This window comes from Salvia splendens, chromosome 9 (genome assembly GCF_004379255.2).
Source record: "Salvia splendens isolate huo1 chromosome 9, SspV2, whole genome shotgun sequence".
Classification (NCBI taxonomy): Eukaryota; Viridiplantae; Streptophyta; class Magnoliopsida; order Lamiales; family Lamiaceae; genus Salvia; species Salvia splendens.
In genome coordinates, this window is record NC_056040.1 from 10,751,370 (window position 1) to 10,775,996 (window position 24,627).

General features: G+C 39.7%; 4 protein-coding genes across 5 annotated transcripts; 3 read left to right on the top strand and 1 right to left on the bottom strand.

The window, feature by feature from the left end:
* The first annotated feature begins 1,167 nt into the window (after window positions 1-1,167).
* On the top strand, window positions 1,168-2,386 carry LOC121747511. The gene is made up of 5 exons (XM_042141564.1): window positions 1,168-1,331; window positions 1,420-1,478; window positions 1,575-1,641; window positions 1,795-1,853; window positions 1,990-2,386. The coding sequence occupies exons 1-5, from the start codon at window positions 1,274-1,276 to the stop codon at window positions 2,146-2,148; spliced, it is 402 nt and encodes a 133-aa protein (XP_041997498.1). The 5' UTR covers window positions 1,168-1,273; the 3' UTR covers window positions 2,149-2,386.
* A 1,548-nt stretch (window positions 2,387-3,934) lies between these two features.
* Window positions 3,935-4,354, top strand: LOC121749135. Its single transcript, XM_042143733.1, has one exon. It carries the CDS (start codon window positions 3,935-3,937, stop codon window positions 4,352-4,354), a length of 420 nt encoding a protein of 139 aa, XP_041999667.1.
* A 13,791-nt stretch (window positions 4,355-18,145) lies between these two features.
* Window positions 18,146-22,333, top strand: LOC121748280. Of its 2 annotated transcripts, none has more exons than XM_042142524.1 (6): window positions 18,146-18,361; window positions 19,051-20,022; window positions 20,268-20,441; window positions 20,894-21,042; window positions 21,712-21,822; window positions 21,940-22,333. In XM_042142524.1, exons 1-6 carry the CDS (start codon window positions 18,146-18,148, stop codon window positions 21,989-21,991), a joined length of 1,674 nt encoding a protein of 557 aa, XP_041998458.1. In that variant the 3' UTR covers window positions 21,992-22,333. The 2 variants fall into 2 exon arrangements, with proteins under 2 accessions (XP_041998458.1, XP_041998459.1); XM_042142525.1 differs by having other exon boundaries at window positions 18,183-18,361; window positions 18,999-20,022.
* A 111-nt stretch (window positions 22,334-22,444) lies between these two features.
* Window positions 22,445-24,472, bottom strand: LOC121747155. The gene is made up of 5 exons (XM_042141149.1): window positions 24,004-24,472; window positions 23,063-23,794; window positions 22,923-22,987; window positions 22,770-22,850; window positions 22,445-22,694 (listed from the first exon to the last, which is right to left on the bottom strand). The coding sequence occupies exons 1-5, from the start codon at window positions 24,334-24,336 to the stop codon at window positions 22,559-22,561; spliced, it is 1,347 nt and encodes a 448-aa protein (XP_041997083.1). The 5' UTR covers window positions 24,337-24,472; the 3' UTR covers window positions 22,445-22,558.
* Window positions 24,473-24,627: the final 155 nt, after the last annotated feature.

A 24,627-nucleotide genomic window follows, 5' to 3' on the forward strand; every position in this document is an offset into this window, starting at 1 on the left:
CTTGATATAGGGTATTACCTTTGAGATTATAGTTGAAATAAATCGATCGGTAAACTCCACTTTTTTTAATAATTTTCATATAGTATCACGGCTAAAGGAAATGTTCATTATTCCAAAAGTAAATAAGAAATCTCAATACGAAGTAAGCCAAATTGTGCTACTGCTTCACCATTGAATTCAAACATGTTGTTGTTGTGGGGGTCCTACCCATTGCCCATTCCTGTTTGCCAGCTACGTTGAACAGACAAGCAAATTACCCTGTGCCCTAGCTCACGAGAGAGAAAATGAGAGGGAGATGAATGATGCCATTATAGCTTTACATGATGGTGGCTTTTGTCGGATCGTCTTACTATACTCATATTTCAATCCAAATTCATATCGGCTTGCATGCCCTAGTTTTGTATACATGTCAAACAATCTGACATAAGATTCTCCTACATGTACACGCGTTATTGAAAATTCTCATTCTTGTCCCGCATCGATTTGATGATGATCTTTGTCTCATCTATATTTTCTTTATTAACCATCCCCATTGTTAGGCATTTTAAGGTAGTGAATAACCGATTTCTACATGGTATTAGAGCAGACCCAAGTTGATGTGGATCTCTTTGTTTGTGCGCTTGGAAGTCCAATGGTGCATATATTCTAGACGAAGCCCTGTGGGTCAAGACTCAAATCCAATTGCATGAACCATCTCAACCAATATGCGGTTGGTAATAGAAAGTAACTCTTATGAAATTGAGGTATATTTCAGGCATTATTGCTGGTACCATCTTTTCACTTCACACCAAGCATTCTTGTTTGGAATTTTTAATGAAATATTTGCAAATTCAAAGGGAATGGAGCCCTCAATCTCAGTTTTGTCCACATAAGAAAACGACTTTGAAGCAACATTAAGTTGTTAACTATACCTTATCAGGAATTTTCAACTCGCTAATTTAGTGTCACTTTTCAAAGTAAGACTAATCAACTGAACAATAAATCTAACAACATTAATAAAAAAAAATATGATATATACGTGTCCAAATAGCATTAAAATCATGTCATATCATTGAGGAACTAGAATGGGACCATTGTGGTCTTGCACATTTTGGATTTGGCGATGTAACATGTTTGTGTATATAAACAAAAGATCTGAGACTGGCTTGTTGTCATATATGTCGAAGGTGTAAGACATATTCTTCCTCCACATTCCAAATCTTGATTCATTTAAGATAGTTCTAAATCTGAACACTGTCCTATAAAATTATTGTTCTCTCCTAAACAAGCAATTATGAAGACTGCCATATCTCTGCTACTCCTATTGCTTCTCATCATTCATCAAGCTCATGGTATGTTATGTCACTAATTTTAATCATCTTCTCGAGTTTCGTTTCGTGTTAATATATTTGAAATTTGTTGCTGTTATATACTGTGAAGGTATGGGAGTGATCAGAAAAGGAAGTATAACTCATAGTAGTCAGCAATTCATGAGCCATGTAAGTATTTAATTCTCTTCTACTTTGAGTCACTTAATAGATTTGATTGGGTTTCATACTGATTAATAAAGAAAATCTTGCTCTCTTGTGCTACAGAAAACTCTCGAGGAAAAGACTGACAAAGATGTCGATAACAGCGTGTGGGAAAGCAAGAATTTCTCAGGTAGAAAAGAAGAAAATAAAGCTTATCTTGAGCAATAGTTATCAAGATTTCTGAGCCTTAGAATGTCTGTTATTTTGTACAGTTACCAAGATAACATTTTAGCCTTGTTACTACTATTATTAATGGGTTAATTTAACCCAATCTTGTTTGCAGGAAGAGCTAGAAAACTAATGATCACATCTCCGATTCCAACAACCGCAACCATTGCTAAGGTTGGTTAGTTTCTCAATCTTAAACACATGAAATATACTACTCAATTATCCATACATGATTTAATGGGAGAAAAATGACCTTAGATGTTTGTGTTCTCTTCCTTATCTATACATGATTTTTGTGGCTCATGCACAGAATGAGAAAAACACCAACAGAGAAAAATCAGCTACAAAAGTGAATTCATCATCCATGGCTGAGCAACGGCTGGCGACAGACGAGACATATCCGGGTATACTAGACATAGCCGGAATGGACTATTCTCAGGCAAGAAGAAAACCTCCGATTCACAACTAAGCTTCATCAATTTTATGGAATAATTAAACTATTCATATGTAAATTAGCTAGAGCAATCCTATATTGTGTACAAGTAGAAATTAAATACTATGTTAATTGCCACTTTTGTTTTGGGTTAGATAAACTAAGTCTTTGTAGTTCATAACTTTAATTTAATGCTAAATTGTATATGTAATTCATGATGTGCTTATTGTAGCCGCCACAATCTTTTTACATGAAATCTTGTATGTGTCTCATATTCATATAGTATCATATTTTAATCCCCGTTGAATCAAAATAAATTTAGCTATTGTAATGAAGAATAGGCAAATTAAATAGATAAACATCGGTTTTTTTGTATAAAGAATATGTAGAAGTTGTATAATTAATTATGCGCAGTCCACATACAATGACATAAAGCAAATTAAGGGCACAATCAGACTAAAGAGATTAATAGGACCATCCTGTCCCAGGTCCAGAGTAGAACCAAATATTATGAATTTTAAAGTCAACTAACTAGTGTTTGCATATGTACATGTCAAAATTCAATTAACTATGTATGTGTGATGAACGTCATTCAACTAGTATAAGAAAACAAAATAATGATCTTCATGTGTTAGAATACTGAATATGAAAAATACAAAAATATTGATATATCAGACTTATTGTACCGTAAAAACACTGAATATTCGGTATATCGTGTTTATTTGAGTATACCGAGCTGATTTCATTATTTGTATTTCTTATTGTAAAATAAGAAGTACTCCTACTAATTTTTTTTTTTAATTATAAGTCGTACTGACTCGTATACATTATCTATATTAATGTAAAAGAAACATGAGAAATCAATTGCTAGTTATGAAGAGTCTACATTGGTACAATACTAGTAATATTAATTGGTGAAAAAATAAAAATGAAGTGAATCTATTTCTATGATTAAGATTCTTGCATTAAATTAGGACCATATTGCGTGCACATAGGCATACACTGTAGAAGACATGAAGTGATCAAAACGATAAAAGATGTGTATGTGTCATGTGCAATAAATATAGGTGCTTTCTTCTGCACATAATGAATGCAAGGTGTATATGTGTGTAAATAATAAATATAGATAAATTAAATGATAATGTATGTATCAATTGGCCATGTGTTGTCCTTGTATTAAATGGATAAGAGTATTAAATGCATATGATGCATTGACTGTCTAGAAATTTGAAGGTTCATCATTTCTATATGAATTGGGTTGATTTGAGAAGTGAAGCTACAATTCCAACTACAGTGCGCCGTATGTATCATTTCTCACCACATTGATGCAAATGTGTTTTTCAGTCATTTTTAAATTAAATGTAGAAAAAAACAACCCCTTTTATAAACAATTGTGGGGCTAATCATCGATAAACATGTTAACACGTCAGCAAAATATACATAGTATGCATGTTTTTTAACTATATTACAATAAATAATAGTACAGCATAATATATACATAAAAAAATTCTTAGATATGTGTATTGAATCATTTACACGATAACGTTATGTTGGAAAGAAATCAAATTACAAGGGAACAAATCAAGGAAATATGAGATTGATATTGTGATTAATACTTTCCATGTAATAGGCAATTAGGAATTAGGGTAAATCTTTACCTTAATTATGTATAGAGTACATCCTATATAAAGGACTGTAAATCATGGAATTAAACAAGCTAAATAAGAAAAAAGGCCTTTCAACATGGCATCAGAGCAAAGGCTCAGAAACAAGTTCATCACAGTCTAAATATACCTCTCTCGACCTAAGGCAGAATTAAGCCATGGTCGACGACGACAAACCCAAAATCTCAAACGACAACAAGCTAAGGGTCAGCAAGAATGTAACAGTTGTCGCAAAGCTCAACGGATCAAACTATTCGATATGGGCACGGCTAATGAAGATCCAGATTGGGAGTAGAAGGGTACTCCGCCACATCAACGGCAATCCGCCACCACCCGAACCAGGGGCGGCAGACTACACGGAGTGGGAGGAGACCGATCTAATCGTCTTCTCGTGGATCCTAGACAACATCGAGACCGGCATCGTCATCGATTTTGCTCATCACCAAACGGCAGAGGCGTTGTGGAAAAGCCTAGCCGTAACGTTCGAAAGCACATCCGACCCATTCTTACTCTTCGACCTGGAGGAAAAGGCAGAGAATGTCAAGCAAGGAGAACAAACCTTGGAGACTTATTGGTGACACTTACATGGGACGTGGATAGACGTAGACCGGTGCCAAGAACAGCCGGTCACATGTTGTGACAAGGGAGTTAGCCGATTCCGGAAATATATCGAAACCCGTCGGTTATTCAAGTTCCTAACCGGACTCAACCCGAGATACGATCAGATGAAGAGGGAAGTGCTCAAGGAAAAACCATGGCCCTCAGCCGAGGTCATATACGGCTGGATAAAGAGAGAGACCGCCTGGCTTAAAATCATGCCGGCAATCTCCTCTGAATCAGCCGGCGCAACCAACGACAACACATCATCGGGCGGTATCGGACTTGGATTCGCGACTCGAAATCAGCACCGAACCCCTCGAATCGCCGACCATTTAAACCGGACAAATTCAAACTGTGGTGCTCACATTGTGGGAAGCACAAACACACCAAAGAAACATGCTTCCTTCTCGTCGGCTTCCCGGAGTGGTGGGACGAGAACCAGAAAGCCAAGGCGAAATTGGCGATTGGAGTAACAAAGAATGGGGGAGGGTTGTTCCCGGCGACCGGAGCGGGCAACCATGAGGCCGCCAACACCCACGGCCAACAAGAGAACAGGGGTGGCGCAATCGGAGAAGCGGCGGCGGCGATCGCCGATTTCAGACGATGAGAAGGCGGATTTGCTGGAGACGGCGGGTCGTATGGAGATAAAGGGTTGGGGCCTCAAAACCCTAACCCTATTTTAGTCCCTGCCACTAAATCCTTCAAAAATACTAAATCCCGTTTTTACCCTCTACTCTCATTTATTGCATAAGATACCCCATGATAGGATAATTGTGCAATTGAGTCCCCGAGGTGTTAAAAATGTGAAAAAAAACCACTCAGCTTCAGAAAAATCATTTATTGACCCAAATTATTTTGCACCTCTTGAAAACACCCATACTGCGTGCATGGCAAAAAAATTACAGGGTAATACTAGTAGTGAGTGGATATTTAATTATGGAGCTACAGATACTATGACTTATGATAAGAGAGATTTTACTACCTTTAATGATGCAACGAAAAGCCAAATTCAAACCGCTGATGGGGAGTTGACATCTGTGAATGGGAGTGGGACTATTGAAATATCCCCGAGTCTGAAACTTAAGAATTGTCTCTATGTGCCCAAACTGTCTCACAAACTAATGTCTATTAGTCACGTGACGAAGGAATTGAATTGTACTTTATTGATGCATCCAAATTTCTGTGTTTTACAGGATATCAAGACGAGGAGGATAATTGGGCGTGGCACTGAGCGTCAGGGACTCTATTATGTGGATGAGATAGCTCACCAAGGGGGCGTCGCGATGCTTGCTCACGGATCTGCCGATAGAGAAGCTTGGTTGTGGCACCGTCGAATGGGTCATCCTTCCGCGGGTTATTTCAAATTACTTTTTCCAAAATTTTCGCATCTTAAAGATATTTCTTGTGAGTCATGTGTTTTGGCTAAGAATCAAAGACAATCCTTTAAATCCAGTAATACACGTGTTAAAGATATTTTTTTCATTGTTCATGCTGATGTGTGGGGCCCTGCGCCTATTACTGGTGATCATGGTTTTAAATATTTTCTTCTATTTGTTGATGATTGCACTGGATGACGTGGGTATATTTTTTGAGGCATAAATCCGAAGTTTTCGAAAAATTTACAATTTTTTTCAAAATGATTCAGACACAGTTTCATAAAACTATCCCGGTTCTTAGGTCATATAATGGGAGGGAATTTGTTAATAAAGACATGGAAGAATTTTTCAAGAAGAATGGGTTAATTCACCAAACCACCTGCCCATATACACCAGAACAAAATGGGGTAGCCGAGAGGAAAAATAGGATCCTTCTTGAAATAACTCGAGCCTTGTTTTTTGATTCAAAAGTTCCAAAATTCCTTTGGCCTGAAGCAGTGGCTACCTCGGTGTACCTAGTTAATCGTCTTCCTTCAAAAATTCTTGATATGGCCACACCTCTTCAAGTTCTCTCGAAACTAGAAAAAGTGCCTGAACCATTTAGCCTTCCACTAAAAAATTTTGGATGTTCTGTCTATGTGCATATTCCAAAACATGAGCGTACTAAATTCTCTGCATGCGCCGTAAAATGTGTCTTCTTGGGATATGGGATTAATCAAAAGGGGTATAGATGCTATGATCCGTCCTCTAGGAAAATAATCACTACCATGTATTGTAACTTCCTTGAGTGCGAATACTTCTATCAAACCCAACTTAGCGGTCAAGGGGAGAGTAGGAATACCCTAAGGGATATGAGTGGACCTCCAAGTTGGTTGGTGCCCCAATCAAGCAACTCCGACGCGGAACTAACAGAACAAGCTAGCGCCACCGCCGAGCACGTTACATCCACTGTGGATCCCCCTCAACCAGCCATGCCTCAGACCAATCTTTCTCCAGTGATATCCGAGGTAAACTCTGAAGCTACTCCTGAAAATACAGTTGTTACTTCTGACCTTGCTGAGACAGATGAGGTCACGGCTATTGACGGGGACACTGGCCGATACATTCTTCCCCCAGAAGCACTCGAGGGGTTCCACCTAAAAGATACAGCCCAGAAAAGATTGGGGGCAAAAGCAGATACTCGATGGCAAACCTAGCCAAAGCCAATCTTGTAGAAATGGCTAAAGCATTCACAACAGCCCTGTATGAAGAAGAAGAAGAAAAAAAAGAGATCCCTCAAACAGCTGAAGAAGCAATACAAATACCTCATTGGAGAAAGACGATGATGGTGGAAATGAAGGCACTGATGAAAAGCTAAACATTGGGAAGTATGTACCAGACCAGAAGGCGTGCGAGCTGTGGGGTGCAGATGGGTCTTCACCATTAAGAGGAGACCAGATGGGACAATTGAGCGATATAAGGCCAGACTAGTAGCAAAAGGGTACACTCAAACCTATGGAGTTGATTATGCCGAGACGTTCTCTCCAGTTGCCAAGATGAACACAATCAGGGTCCTTTTCTCTATTGCGGCAAATAAGGATTGGCCCCTACACCAATTCGATGTCACTAATGATTTCCTACATGGTGAACTCTCAAAACCGATCTATATGGAGGCTCCACCAGGTTTCTCTGCGGAGTTTGAAGGTGGAAGAGTATGCAAACTTAAGAAAACGTTATATGGCTTGAAGCAGTCGCCCTGGGCCTGGTTTGGGAGGTTTACCGAGGTGATGAAGAAGTACGGGTACAAACAGAGTAACTCAGACACACTCTGTTTTTGAAGAAAAGGGAAGGGAAGATCACATGTCTTATCATCTATGTTGATGATATGATCCTCACTGGTGATGATGAAGAGGAAATCAAACGGTTGAGACAGAATCTTTTCTCGGAATTCGAGATGAAGGACCTTGAATTACTGAAATATTTTTTTTGGGATAGAAGTACTAAGGTCTCTACAGGGAATCTTCATAAATCAGAGGAAGTATGTCCTTGACTTGTTAGCAGAGACTGGAATGTTGGACTGCAAGCCGGCAGACACCCTATGGTCCAGAACCATGGTTTGCAAATAGTAGAAGGAGCAGAACCCACTCATCGTACAAGGTACCAACGCTTAGTCGGAAAGCTGATCTACCTATCCCACACTAGACCCGATATAGCATATGCAGTCGGAGTAGTGAGTCAGTTCATGCATAAGCCTCAGGCAGCCCATTGGGAGGCGGCAATACGAATCGTCCGGTACTTGAAGGGAACACCAGGACATGGAGTAATGTTCGAGAAACATGGACATATGGACATATGTGGGTACACAGATGCAGATTGGGCAGGAAACCCAAATGATCGAAAGTCAACCGCAAGGTACTTTACATTTGTTGGAGGCAACCTGGTTACTTGGCGAAGCAAGAAACAAAAGTTGGTAGCATTGTCAAGTGCAGAGGCGGAATTTCGGGGAATTAAAAGTGGATTGACGGAGATTCTGTGGCTAAAACGGTTAATGACCGAGTTGGAGTTGATGCCCTTGGGACCTTGCAAACTGTTCTGCGATAATAAGGCAGCCATCAGTATATCCGAAAACCCAGTACAACATGATCAGACGAAACATGTTGAGATAGACCGACACTTCATCAAAGACAACATAGAAGCAAAGGTCGTGGAACTACCATTTGTCAGATCCGAAGATCAACTGCCAGATATTCTGACCAAGGCAGTGGACTCGAGAAGCTTTCATGAAGTATTGGGCAAGTTAAGCATGGACGATCCCCTTACTTAACTTGAGGGGGAGTGTTGGAAAGAAATCAAATTATAAGGGAACAAATCAAAGAAATATGAGATTGATATTGTGATTAATACTTTCCATGTAATAGGCAATTAGGAATTAGGGTAAATCTTACCTTCATTATGTATAGAGTACATCCTATATAAAGGACTGTAAATCATGGAATTAAACAAGTTGAATAAGAAAAAAGGCCTTTCAACACGTTATCATTTGTTGTTGCGAAATCGGTAAATAAATGAAACTGGATCAATTAATATAAAAATCATTAATTAGATATTAGTTATATTTATGGATTTTTCTATTAATAACCTATAAAAATCATCCTATTTGAACTCCCATGTATTTATAATGGTGTTTGCCTCCTCTTAATTTGGGAGGGGATTCGGCCCGGTTTGGTTTGGCCCATCGATTTTGATTGAGAGGGCTTTATCTATCATACTAACTCTTTTTATATAATCTCTTACTATACACTTACTAAAATAAAGATTTAAGTTGGAATAAATAATACTTCCTTCATCCACTTAAATACTTTTATGGACTAACACGAGTTTTAAAAAAGAAAGGGATAAGTGAGTAAAATACGAGAGAAAGAAAAATAGAAAATATAGATAAAATAGAAGAGAAAAGGATAAAAAGTGAATAACAAATTAGAGTAACTTTCCATTTTAGAATGAAGCTAATTTTGATGGATGGACAAAAAAAATGAAAAGATAAGACTATTTTTTTGAACATAAGATAAAATAGAATATAATTTTTTGTGCACAATAAATGTTGTGCTTTTTTTTTCTTTCTTTTTTTTGAAGCAACATGTCACTATAATTTGGTAATTACTTCATTTTTTTTGTAGACATTTCAACCAATAAGCTTGACTTCTAAGAATTTGTCTTTTTTACAAGAATATTTTTGATACGCATATAACTTTTACCGCTCAAATTTTGTGTATACATCAATGTCGCCATTATTGAACCTTACATTATATATTTAATTGTGGCAAATATAAAAAGGGAATGGATTTTTACATAATGTGCTGTATGCTATAATGCTCTTAAATTCATTCCCCGTAATTATATTTTATGTTTTCTCCTAATTAAAAGCAGTATTTCATTATAGAACTAAAAAAATGTGTCATATACTGTCCTTTAAATTGCAATTGAAATAGTGTCCATTGAATTGTACTTGAATCACATGCAGTTAATTTATTGTGGTTTGGGTTGGATGAAAGTGAATCGATTTTGCCCAAACATACTGTCAATATCTCAACATCTTAAAAACATATTAAAAGGTTCGATAATTTGATTGCAAAACTTTCTTAAGAGTGTCCACAATGGGGAGCTGCGGCCCGCGGCTCGATGCGCGGCCCCCCATTGCAGAGAGCCGAGAGGCGAGGCGCAGGGCCGAGAGCCGAGGGCGAGCCGCGGCCTTCACGCGGCTGAGCCGTGTGAGCCGCGGCCCTCCACTGCAGCGGGCCGCCATTCGCGGCTGGGCCGCGGAATTTAATTTTTTTTTTAAATTTCAAAAATTATTTATAAAATAGTACACTTCCATTCCATTTTTTCAACTCCATTTTACTTCCATTTTCCTCCAATCCGTTGTTTGTGAAGACGATCCGACAACCCGTTGGGCCGAAGCAAACCTACTTCGCGAAAAAACAAGAGGGTGCTAGGAAGGATGTTGAGCGAGCTTTTGGTGTACTCCAAGCGCGATGGGCCATTATACGGTGCCCGGCTCGACAATGGCACGAAAATGATGTCGCAGACATCATGACTGCATGTATCATATTGCACAATATGATAATAGATGACGAAGGAGTTGCTGCATAGCGATGGACACCGGAAGATGGTGCTAGTTCGAGCTCGGGTATTGCCATGGAGCCCCTGCAAATGGGTGTACTACGTAGTAATGAATACTTGATCCAGCGGTACACCGATATGCGGAGCCAAATATCGCATACATCACTGCAGGCTGATATGGTTGAAGAGATCTGGAACCGTAGAAGGGGCACCGCAGAGTGATATGGGTTTTCGGGTTGTTATTTTTAAAATTTTTAAATTAGAAAACTTTCGTTGTATAATTTTCCTATTTTAATATAATACAACGAAGTTCTTGTTACATTTTGGTTTTAGGTTGTAAATTTTTTTATTTACAATCCAAATTATTTTATTTTAATTAAATTTATAAATATCATAAATTTAAAGTCTAATAAAATTTAATATAGTTAAATTAAAAATAACATTAAAAAAAATTAATTAATTTTTTTATAGAGGGCCACATTTTGTGGCCCTTGTTAATTTTGTTACTTTACCATTGCGGAGGGCCACATGAGAGCCACGAATAGTGGCCGGGCCACATTTGGTGGCCTTCGAGGGCCACCATTGTTAAAGATGCCCACCGGTTCCGGTTCCGGCGGTTAACCGCCGAACCGGAATCGGCGGTTCCGGTTCCGAACCGGAACCGTCGCAATTTTCCCGAACCGGAACCGTCGCAATTCGGGTCGCGGTCCGGTTCAGGTTCAAGATATTCCGAACCGGAACCGTCACCGAACCGGCGGTTCGGGACGGTTCGGAACCGGCGGTTAACCGGCGAAACCGCCGGTTCGGGCGCGTATATCAAGGCATCGGGGATGGGGCCGACGGCGGCAGCTTTTCAGCTGCAAAACCGGCCGGTTTCGGCGGTTTTTTGGCGGTTAACCGTGAAAACCGGCGGTTTTGCCCGGAAACCGGCGGTTCCGGCGGTTTTCCGCCAAAACCGCCGGTTTTCCGAATATTCAAATTTTTTTTTTCAAATTCGAATTCTTCCATAAGAGTTTCTCTCTTCAATCTCCCAATTCTCTCTCTTTGTCTCCAATTTCTCATTTGTGCTATCGTGCTTCCATTTAATTACGCAAGTGCTACTCTTATTATATTACATTGTTGTATGTTGTATACTTGTATACTTGTAGTTGTAGTCTTGTAGATGTATTATGTATATGTATTGTAAATTGTAATGTATCGTTGTCCGTTACAACTCAAACTCAATAAAATTGATATCATTTTCTCCTTATTCGTCGTATTTCTATTTGAATTATACATTGTCTTGTTCCAATTTGTTATATAAATCCAAATTTCAAATTCAAAAAAAAAAAAAAAAAAAACCGAACCGCGAAACCGCCGGTTCCGAACCGGACCGCCTAAACCGCCGAAAAAACCGGCGGTTCCGAACCGGAACCGGAACCGCCGGTTTTCGAACCGGAACCGGAACCGTGAAATAGCCTCACGGTTCGGTTCCGGTTCCACCTTCGACAAAACCGGAACCGGCGGTTCCGAACCGGAACCGGCGGTTTTTGAACCGTGGGCAACACTAACCATTGTGGACACTCTAAAAGCACATCCAGGACGGGAGCCGTCATTACTTCCATCTAATTTAAATGATAACGACGTTAAAAGAAATTTCATCTTCACTTATCTTTACTTGGAAGGCCTTTTAATTTACTGATCCATGGATAGCGATGTACCATTATAATAGACGTAGACTGCATACAATTATTATTGAAATTGTTATTCATTCAAAAACGAACTAAATTGTAGAGAAAAAGAAACGAAAGATAAAGAATGGAGGGACTCGTAGGAAAATAAATTCATTCTTCCTCCAAATGTAAATATTGAAATTTAAGAATGGCTTAAATGAAAACAAAAATAAGAAACAAATGAAGCGCAGATGCGCGCGCAGTCGCACAAACAGAGATACAGAGAGGCCTTCAGCATTATTGCGATTAAGCGCTCATTCATTCCTCTCGCCATTTCTTTCGATCATCGATATATGTAGATTCTTTACAATCCCCACAAACCTTTCTCTCTCACTCTGTTACGATCCGAGCTCGTAGCTTCCCTATCTTAGCTCGTCACTGCCGAACTCAGTGACTTCGAACTCAGCGACTTCTTCGCGGTCTCCTTATTTTAGTTCGCCACTGCCGAACTCAGCGACTTCTTCGCGGTCTCGTCACTGCCGAACTCAGCGACGTCTTCGCGGTCTCCTTATCTTAGATCGTCACTGCCGAACTCAGTGACTTCTTCTCGATCTTCCTCTCTTAGTTCGGCATTGCCGAACTCAGCGATAATACGCAAAACAACTCTTGAATGAACAATTGAGATCGTATTATTGAATCGACAAGAAGTTTACACGATAGAACAATCAAACGAAGAGGAGGAACTAGATCCACGATCTAAGCTCCGATTTACAATTCAACACTATACTCAACATAACCGAAAGAAATAAGCATCTCCTCTACTTATACTCTTCATCTTAGCTCACTTAACTAACTAACATCCACGTGCTCGACTCTCATTGGCTGCAACACGTCATATCTCACTTGGTGATTGCCAGCTGGCTTGAGTTAGTTACACAGCAACTAACTCCTATTTAACTCCCAACTTCCAACGATTTCCTTTATAGCTCGCTATCTTGTGTTGCATGCATTTTACGCATGAATGATCATGCATGCAACAATACCCCCGACTTAAGGTTCCTTGTCCTCAAGGAACCAAGGGAAACGCTCGGTGATCACGTCCGCGAATTCCCAAGAAGCATCGGCAGGGGATCTATCTTTCCAATGGATCAGCCATTTTGTAGCCGCTTGATTGTGTCGCTTCACCATTTTTCTATCCAGAATCGCTTGTGGTATAGCATCATTGATATGAGATGTAGATGGTAGATCTGAAATAGGCCCGAGAGGGGGTGCAGCGGGCTTCAGTAATGAAACATGAAAGACATCATGTATAGCAGCTGATGAGGGTAAGTTCAGCTTATAAGCTACCTTCCCCATTCTATCCACGACCTGATATGGTCCAAAAAACTTAGCTTCGAACTTGTGGTGTTTGCCCCGAATAGATTTCTGCCTATAGTCTTGAAGCTTCAGCCAAACCCAATCACCAATCTGAAACTCTCTGTCAAAACGATGAAGATCAGCTTGTTTCTTCATTCTTGCTGCAGCTTTCTCAATATTTTTCTTTAGTATGACAATCATCTCCTCTCTATCTCTCAAAGCAATGTCTATAGCTTCAATATCTGAGTCCCCAGGTAGGTATGGGACATGTAAAGGAGGTGGAAATCCATATAATGCTTCAAAGGGAGTCATCCGAATACTCGAGTGATAAGTAGTGTTGTACCAATATTCGGCTAATCCCAGCCATTGAACCCAAGAATGTGGTTTCTCTCCCATAGAGCATCTCAAATAACATTGTAAACATCTATTAACAACCTCAGATTGTCCATCGGTCTCAGGGTGATAGGCTGTAGAATATAGCAATTCCACACCCAATAAAGTCATAAACTCCTTCCAGAAAGCTCCCACAAACACAGCACCTCGATCACTCACAATTTTAGCAGGCATGCCATGTAATTTGAAAACAAAATCCATGAATATTTCTGCTACTTTCTTGGCTGTAAAAGGATGGGACAAAGCCATAAAATGAGCATACTTACTCAACCGGTCTACCACCACAAATATAGTGTCTTTTCCATGCGAAGTAGGTAAAGCCTCTATGAAATCCATAGTGATATCAGTAAAAATTGCAGCAGGCATAGGCAGGGGTTGAAGTAATCCAGCCGGGGAAGTAGTGCTTGGTTTATATCTTTGGTAAGTCACACACATCCTCACAAATTCTTTAACATCCTTCATCATTTTAGGCCAATAACACAAGGCAGAGATCCTCTTGTAAGTTCCCAACACACCCGAATGGCCAGCTGTTGCAGACTCATGGAATATAGTCAGAATTTTGGCCTTCAAGAATACATCATTTCCAACTACAAGTCTGCCATTTCTCCTTAACTCATCATTTTTCCAGCTAAATTTAGGGTGAGAAGTAGTATCAGTCTGTTTTGCATTCAAAATTAATTGAATTTGTTGATCTGCTTTCCAAGATTCCTTAATCTGCTCAATTAATTCCAAGGGAATTATAAGAGAAGTTAGAGCAAATATCATAGGTTCTGGCACCCTAGATAAGGCATCAGCCACGGCATTATCACATCCTTTCTTGTACCTTATCTCATAATCGAATTGCATCAGTTTTGTCATCCAAGCTTGTTGAGTTGGAGTTGTCAACTTCTGCTCAACCAAATATTTGAGGCTCTGATGATCAGTTAGGATTATAAACCGCCTACATTGCAGGTAGTAATACCATTTTTTTACTGCCATCAAGATAGCCAAGAGTTCTTTTTCATACACAGACAGGGCTTGATGTTTAGGAGTTAAGGCTTTGCTGATAAAAGCTATAGGATGTTTCTCCTGCATTAGTACAGCACCAATACCCACCCCAGATGCGTCTGTTTCAACTACAAACTCCTTGGAGAAATCGGGTAAAGCTAAAACTGGTGCAGATATCATAGCACTTTTTAATTTATCAAAAGCCTCTTGTGCTTCCTCAGGCCAACTAAATGCAGCACCTTTTGTCACTTCTATCAATGGTTTAGCAATGACTCCATAATTGTATACAAATCGCCTATAATATCCAGTTAAACCCAAGAAGCTTCTAACATGTTTAATCGTTTTTGGTCTTGGCCAATTCTTAACCGCTGCTATCTTGGCTTCATCAGTAGCAACACCATCAGCAGAAATGACATGGCCCAAGTATTCCACCCTTCTACACCCAAAACTACATTTAGACTTCTTAGCTAGAAGGCTGTGCTGCTTCATTAAGTTCATCACAGCCGTCAAGTGAAACTCATGGTCTTCCTTACTTTTGCTATAGATCAAGATGTCGTCAAAGAAAACCAGAATAAATTTCCTCAAATGCTCTCTGAAGACAGAATTCATCAAGTTTTGAAAGGTGGCCGGAGCATTTGTTAATCCAAATGGCATCACTAAAAATTCATAGTGACCGGAGTGAGTTTTGAAGGCTGTTTTATGGATGTCCTCCAGCCTCATTCGAACTTGCCAATAGCCAGACCGTAGATCAATTTTAGAAAACCAAGTAGCCCCACCCAACTCATCCAAAAGCTCCTCAATAACCGGTATAGGATATTTATCCTTAACCGTGATAGCATTTAAAGCTCTATAATCCACACACATGCGCCATGATGAGTCCTTCTTCTTGACTAAAACAATAGGGCTAGCAAAGGAACTCTCACTATGCCTTATAATTCCAGATTTCAGCATTTCATCAATCATAGTTTCAATGATATCTTTCTGTTTGGAAGCATATTTATAGGGCCTTATGTGGACAGCATTAGACCCCTCTTTCAAAATGATTTTGTGATCTTGCTCCCTCGGTGGTGGTAATGAACTTGGCTCTGCAAATATGGCTTCATTCTCATCCAATATCAGTTTAAGTTCTGGCCATATTTCCTCTGTACTGATCTCATAACAGAAGGAAATTTCCTCTTCTATTGAAGGCATCAGCTGGCTGATCTTTCTTTCATTTTCATCTTTTTCTTGCAGGTTGCAGATATGTAAACAATGTAATTGATCAGATTTTGGTGACCATAGCTCTCCTTGCAACTTCACAACCGCACCAGATAATTTGAATTGCATAGTCAGCTTGTTGAAATCCCATGTAATCTCACCCAAGGTAGACAACCAAGCACCACCCAATATCAAATCATAAGTTTCTAAATGAATAAGATAGACCTCAGCTTGAAATGTTACTCCCTGCATTTCCCACTCAAGGTTACTACATTTCTGATTGCATTGCAGTAGTTGTCCATTAGCAACCTCTACAGCCTTAGAGGTCACTGCAGTGAGTTCACACTTAATCTTTTTAGCTACTCTGGAACTCAAGAAGTTATGAGTACTCCCAGTATCAATTAAGATCTTTAAAGCCTTTTTCTGACAGATTCCCCTAATCCTCATCAGTTGAGGCCCGTTCTTACCCCAAACAGCATGTAAAGACAGCTGGAGATCCGGTTCTTCACCATCCCTTGTTTCATCTGCCCATTCTGCTTGTTCCTCACTTTCTGCTGTGTCTCCCAGCTCAATCAGTTGTATAACATAAAATTTCCTCTTAGAACATTGATGATTAGGAGTGAATTTTTCAGTGCACCAAAAACACTCCTTCCTAGCTCTTTTTTCATCCATTTCTTTGGGTGATAGATTAGTGCTAGCTCTAACACCACCCAAACGATTAGGCTCCTTATTACCTCCACTCCAATTGTTAGTATTCACCACAGGTTTACTATTAGTGGTGACTGCCAGAGGCTTACTACTCGAGTAATAACTGCTATTAGAATACACATTACTCTGTATCGCCTTAGGCTTAATTCCTAAAGCCTTCACCGTTAGTTCTTGCAATTTAGCTAATGAGTAAGCCTCAGCCAAGCTCTTAGGTTTAAACATTCTCACTGGCATTTGTAGTTCATCAATAAGTCCAGATAAGAAAAAACTAAGTGCTTGATCCTCTCTTATATTAGCTCTCGGATACAACTCATCAAAAGTATCCATGTATGATTGTAGCGTACCTTTTTGTTTGAGATTCCTCAGATCTGCAAGCGGATCCTCAAAAGCATGAGCTCCAAAGCGAGCTGCTACACATGAGATGTAATATCTCCAATCAACATACGCCTCATTTCCATGTAGAGTCAAAAATCCTCTATGCCATTGGAGAGCTTTTCCTTCCATATGAATTGCTGCTACCTTTACTTTCTCCGCCTCTGGTACCCTTGCTACTTGAAAAAAATACTCAGCTCTCATCACCCAACCTTCAAATCCTTCACCATCAAATTTAGGAAACTCATATCGAGTAGATCTTCCCCAATCTGATTTTCCTTCGCTACTTCCTTCACCATTATCCATTGCTGCGTTGTTTTTCTGATTCTGCAAATTAATCGTAGCTATTGCTTGCCTCAATTCCAAAATTTGGATTTCCTGCTCATGAATGACTTGATCACGTTCACTTAACTTCTGATCCATCAATTCCGCCATTTTCTTCTCCATTTCGGCGCCTCTCGTCACCGTTCCAGTTTCCGGAGATCGACTGCTCTGGCTACCACTTGTTACGATCCGAGCTCGTAGCTTCCCTATCTTAGCTCGTCACTGCCGAACTCAGTGACTTCGAACTCAGCGACTTCTTCGCGGTCTCCTTATTTTAGTTCGCCACTGCCGAACTCAGCGACTTCTTCGCGGTCTCGTCACTGCCGAACTCAGCGACGTCTTCGCGGTCTCCTTATCTTAGATCGTCACTGCCGAACTCAGTGACTTCTTCTCGATCTTCCTCTCTTAGTTCGGCATTGCCGAACTCAGCGATAATACGCAAAACAACTCTTGAATGAACAATTGAGATCGTATTATTGAATCGACAAGAAGTTTACACGATAGAACAATCAAACGAAGAGGAGGAACTAGATCCACGATCTAAGCTCCGATTTACAATTCAACACTATACTCAACATAACCGAAAGAAATAAGCATCTCCTCTACTTATACTCTTCATCTTAGCTCACTTAACTAACTAACATCCACGTGCTCGACTCTCATTGGCTGCAACACGTCATATCTCACTTGGTGATTGCCAGCTGGCTTGAGTTAGTTACACAGCAACTAACTCCTATTTAACTCCCAACTTCCAACGATTTCCTTTATAGCTCGCTATCTTGTGTTGCATGCATTTTACGCATGAATGATCATGCATGCAACACACTCGCCTTTTCTTTTCTTTTGTTGGAGAGGAACAGAAACGGAGAAGAATCATCATCACCAGATGGGATCGGGCATCAGCCGAACGTGCTCGGCCTCCCACTCTCGCCCCGCCCCCCGGAAATTCCCTCGCCCCACCATCAGGCGCTCTATCTCCTCACTTCTCATCTGCGGCGCATCCTCATCCTCGCCCACCGTGGTATGAAATGTGAATTCCAAAAGGACGCTGATTGAATTTAGATTTACCCCTTTTTTACTATCTGTGTTTCCTTCAATTGCCCTCACACCTGAAATGTAGTTGTATAAGGTTAAATTAAATTTACAATTGGGGGAAAGCCCTTTTTCAAGGATTCTGATTAGAAAATGTTAACATGGATCATTTAGTTTACCTTTTATCTGCGTGGTGTCTAAAGCTAGAAAACCAGAAATTGTGGATTTTAGAATATTCAAATTCGAACAAGATTGATGATCAACGAACGCTACTAAAGTTTTTATGTGTCTCCAATAAAAGCACCAATGGTTGATATAAAGGTGTTTGAACAATTAGAAATTCATTATGTCAATTAATGCACTGGAAATCCATTCATTTTAAATGATTAAACTTGTATTAGGATCATTATATTTATTATCAGGACTATGCAAGTTCTGGTAAGCAACATTTGTCCGTTTTCAACCGGATTTGGTTCTGGTATCCAAGAATGAGCTACTTGTTAGTATGATAATCTCTTCGGAGCTTCAGTTAAATGGTCATTTAACGTTTTGTTCTTTCATATTCTATTGGGGAATGCGTATAGCTTGTTTCTTCACTTAATGTTTTTTTATGCATCTATTGACAGGAGGGGGGTATATTAGGTGTTAATTATATGGCTGGCCATTTTTTTTCTGTAGATGGAAGATTATCCAGCTGAATTTGTGGTAAATTCAGCAGAACATGATCGTAGAAAGAAGTTGAAAGTGCCAAGAAGAAATTCTGATTTGTCAGAGGGAAAGGGAGACGACCTGATCAGCGTCAAAAGTGAAAGTGTGGTCTCATCTAGAAGACTTTTGGGTGCATATGATAATTCTATTCTTGAAGTTGGTTCAAGCCATGATGATACTAGTGATAGAGGGAAATGGCTCCATGAAAGTAGGGAGTTGGTTCCTTCTCATCAGTCCACAGGCACCTCAAGATGTGATGGAACTGCTTGTAGTTCATATGGAGGTCAACCATCTTCTATTTTTTTGTCTGGAAATGAAATGTCCAGTGTTGATCATATCAATGGCATATATTGCAACCTGAAAGGTGATGCATCTCAAACTGGTCAAGGGTTCGATAACACAAGCAGAGTGTATTGTGATGTTCTTAGAGAATCTTTTCAGGGTGAAGTTTCAGTTGAAAATAATGTCTCTGGGGAAATAGATTACTCTAATTCAAACTTTGACTCTTCTTTTGTTTCTGATTCACCTTTGGAATTCCATTTATCGAGAGGCAATATTCCTCAGGAAGCAGCACCTTCAGATTTGGATTTTCTGGTATCAGAAAGGGAACAAAATAGACAAGATGAGAATCCACATCATGTTGACGTGGTGAGTACATCAGATACTTTGACTGCTAATTCTGCTGAAATAAACAGCCATGAGGCTAGAAGGAATAACAGAAGATTATTTTGGGATGCGTTTTCAAGGCGCGGTTCTAGGAGGCGTACAAATTCCAGAACATATTTGTTTTCGTCTGCTGGCTCTGATCATTTGAGATTTCCTGACAGACAGCTCCTTGATTTTAGTGGTGGATTTAGTGATGATGAGTTTTTAGGAGATTTAGGTTCTCATAGAAGTAGATCTCCAGGCAGTAATGATCAACATTTGATGCCCAGACATGAGGTACACATACAACTCTTTCGTAAATTTGCATTTTTGGGGATAATTTGAAAATATACTGAGCGATGGGTGGTTTATCGATTTATTCTTCTTTTATCGTATCTTTTTGTTCATTCATTTTGTTTCCAGTTCTTAGAAAACTTCAGGATCAATGTGTCGTTCCTGTTCATGTGGGGCCTCTGAGAATATCATAATGTCTTTTGGTTCAGTATGTGAGTAGGCCAGTTATAAATTAATTTTCTGTACAGCTCTGGGATAGACTTGGTGGTCCTCTTGATTCAACTGATTATCCACCCCCAGCTTGTCCTCGACGAGTACATGCTGATGGTTCATGCTTGTGCCAGTCCAATTCATTAGCTGAGGAATCTGGTCCACGCACTGGCATTTCTCGCATAGTTATGCTGGCTGAAGCATTATTTGAGGTAATCTTCGTCATCGTTCTTATAATCTTCAAACTTGTATGCATGCTCTTATGGTGCATAAATATTTATACATGTGTAAGCAGAGGGAATTGTTGATTATGTGACATTGGATAGATGGAGTTGGAAGCCAATCAGCCATGTTAAAGGATGATAAATAGACCGTCTCATATTGCAAATTTAATGAACTACCACATTCTCTGCACCTAAGCCTCCAATTGAAATCAGGCATAGCTATATTGATCTGAAATAACTGATCCAGTTGATTAGTTTATGTTGTATGTTTCCCGAATTTTCTAGACTGTTTTTTATGCAAACATGTTAGTAAAAACTTATGTTTAAGATGTTACAAAAAGCAACAGGGCTCAATTGATGTGTATATCCTTATTTGGTTCACATCATTCTGATTTATCATAAGTATTAATTGACATCACAATGGTTACTTTGTCAAACAGGTACTTGATCAAATTCATCAACAGCCGCTGTCGCTGTCGCTTTCCTTGTCAGTGACCTCAGTTCCTGCTCCAGAATCAGTTGTTGATTCTTTTCTGGTAAAGACACATGGGAAGTCAGAAAAATTGGAATGTGCAGACGATGTATCACAGTAAGTTTTGTCCTGCCTTTTGCAATGTTCCTCTAATGTAGAAATGGAAAATTTTCTAGAACTGGGTGGCTTGTTTCTTTCTTAATAATTCCTTATCAATTTATGAATGGAAAATTATTACTATGCTCATAATATGATAGAGAGAGTTGAAAAGCTAAAAGAATGAAATACCTAGCCTTTGGTGTTTTCTTTCACAAGATGGAGAGATATTTGGTTTTCATCTATTGTATCTTTAGTTGAGAATGCTAAAACTGTAAATTAAACATCCAAGTACATTCTCATTCTCCTTTCATTTTATCGTTCAAATTTAGCCGAGACTATATGGTAACGGGAAGAATCCTAAATTTGGATATATAACCACACATATCACTCTTATTTATATTAGACTCCAATGGAATAGCTTTCCTAAAATGAATCATTGCACTCACCCCACTTGTAATACAGTTTAAAGTTGGATAGATACTACTGCAGTTATAAAGTAATAGATTTCAGAATGCAGGAACCATAACTAATGGGGTCAAAAGTCAAAACTCATGTGAAGAATTAGAGAATGGCCTTATTTGTAGAGTGTCCAGATAGTATGTTCTAGGCCGACATGACAAATGGTTATTTTCGTTGATATGAGCTTTGCTTCTGATTGTTCTTGTGTATGATGAAATTGCTATGCAGGTGTAATATATGCCTGGCTGAGTATGAGGAAGGAGACAAAATACGAGTTCTGCCATGCCATCATGAGTATCATGCGTCCTGTGTGGACAAATGGCTTAAAGAAATACACGGGTATGTGATTATTACAGAGTGTGGACATATTCACCTGTTTTTATCCTGTCGTTTCCTGTTTTCTGTGTGTCGCTGCATTTTTCAACTGTAATGCCTGATTCATCTCTGGTGCACCAGTGTGTGCCCACTCTGCAGGGGAGATGTGAGTTTGGGTTCCACAGAGGGCTAAGATTCGTTTGAGGTGGTTAGTTTTGTACATATTTGTTTGAGAAGATGGGTCTTGAAGACCATGCATCTTGATGGAACTATTTTCCATTTATACTCTGGGATCATTGCTGACCCAATAGCAAAATCTTGTGCTCTTAACAGCCTTTATATTAGGATACCTCAATTAATCGAAATATGAGTTGAGCATCCTATGTTAGTGCTTGTACTAAATTTTTTCGTTCTTACACTGGGAGTCACAGTTTCCCAGTCCTGTATATTAAATAGTAGATTGTGTGATCTTTGTACTAGGATGGTGTCGTTTAGCCAAGACGACCATTGTCTAGTTGCACCGTTTGTGGTAAGACGCGCGATCCTTGTACTGAAATCATATGAGATCTAACCATTTTGCAATTTCGCTTCATTTTCTATTCTCTATGGTTTGTTAAGTTGTTGTGTATAATAGATTTGGTGAGAGTGCATATAAATCGAAATCCAAAGAATGGAACGTAGCATCCACATTCTACAAGAAGTGACATTTCTGGGCTGATTAAGGTATTTCAGCTATGTCTACATATTGATGCTGCTACTGCTAATATTTAAGATTTGGATGTGAATTCTCCTCATCAATTTTGTTGTGTCGTTGATTTCCCATCTCTCTCATGTGCTCCTTGAATTCTTTCCTCACCACGGCTAAAACCACTTCGCCATGTTGATCACACCATGATCTGAATCATCCAGAAAAGAATTGAACTATAAAGACGCTTCTCATTAGCTGAAAAAATGAAACTAGATAGCCTTACTTGGGAAATAACTTGTTCAAGTCCGCCTTGTCGGCAGGAAGCCTCGTTGAGATGGCTTCAATTTCATCATCTCTGAGCATACTAGAATAGACAAAATGCTTGTTAAGACAACAAACAACAATGGTGTATCGATTCTGAGAGTGGGATTCTTACGTTAGATGAGCGTCTGTGTCTCTTCTGATTCGCGATAGCTGCTTCTTTATATTCTTTGCTACAACCTACAACCACATTCTCAAGCAAACAAGCTCAGCATCGCCTACATTTTCTACAGAAATGGTGTATAAATCACAGACCTTATCCACGAAGAAATCAGCTGGCGCCCCATTCGGATGCAACTTTTTCTTGATCTGCCTAGTGTCTGGTCCCTCTCCGACTGGATTCGGAACGAGTTTCCCGCCATAACCTTCTTCCTCATCCACGGATGAAAACTGAGCTATTTTGTGCTTGGGTTCATTCCTCCTCCATTTCTTCAATCCATCAAATCCCCACACCCTCTTCCCCAGTTTCACTTTCTCTTTGCCCTCAGCCTCGTGTAGGTCACAGCTATCGCTTCCCTCTTCCTCTCTCTGAAGGGCGGCCCTCAACGTCGCCTTCTTCACCTTGCCACTAACACTCCTCTTCCTCTCATCAATCACCGGCGATGGCGAGCTCTCCTCCATGAGAATAGACTTAAAACCATCTCCTCTCTCGTCCGATCTACTGCTGCAGCCTGCATTAACTGCGCCGTTCTCCTTCAACTTCCCATGTTTATCCAAAGATGCAAGACCTAAAACTGATGCAACTCCTTTCATTCTTTTCACTCTCAAGCCTCCTTTAGAAGCTGAGATAACTGGTTGATTGGCAGAGCCTTTGTCATCCTTGAGATCTATTTCGGACCATTCGTCATTTGTAGTCTCCTTGTGCAGCACCCCAACTATCACAGCCCGTGCCTCGATCTCAGCTCCTTGAACTGCAAGCCTCTGCAGCAAAGGCCTCTTTGATGCATGATACTCTTCTTCTGATATGCATTTTGCATAGAGCAACTCCTATTAGGACAAAATCCATATCAACAACATGATTTCTTCCTCATATCTTCTCTAATTTGAGACATCTATAGTAACAATGTGAAATCAAGATTTCATCTTTAAGCCCACCTCCAAATTGCATAATCTCAGCTAAGAACTCACAAATTACTAACCTAGTTAAATCATAATTGTGATTAGCAAATCCATCAGAAAGCAGGTAAATGACTGACCTGTAAGAAGATCAACTTATCCCTCAAGATCGATGGCGGCTCGTGATCAGCTGGCGAGGCAACGAGGGTGTCGAGAAGGTGTGTTCTAAAAGCAGAGACCTCATTTGCAGGAACAATGCCTTCTTTAGAAAGTCCTATCAAGTTGAGTATCTGGTGGAATGAATCCTGCTGCCACTTGAGATTATCTGACTGCTGCTTGGACAGGCGTTGCTCGGCCGCCGCGATGGCCGGATGCGGCCTCTTCTTCAAGGAGAAGGGGAGGATTGTCTTGCAAATCGAAGTGATGGAGTCTTGCAATGAGGTGTAGTAGGTGGGAGTGTATGTGTACACCATTTTTCTTGTAAATAATTTTGTGGGATTTTCGTTCTAACTCTATTGAGATCGAAGCTGCTCGGATTTATGGAATTTTCACAATCTGATTTTTACTTTCTATTTTGAGACAGGAAGAAGTGGTTTTGTTTCTGGTAATTTTTTGCTGAAAGAGTTTTTGAATGTAAAGTTGGAAACTAGCCGTTAGGGCTTTTAACTCTAGGTTTGAGCTGAACGACGGCGTTTCGGTAACTCCATTAAATGGGCCATATTCTTCATATACGTGGGCTGCTGGATTTATCGGCCCAAATGGTG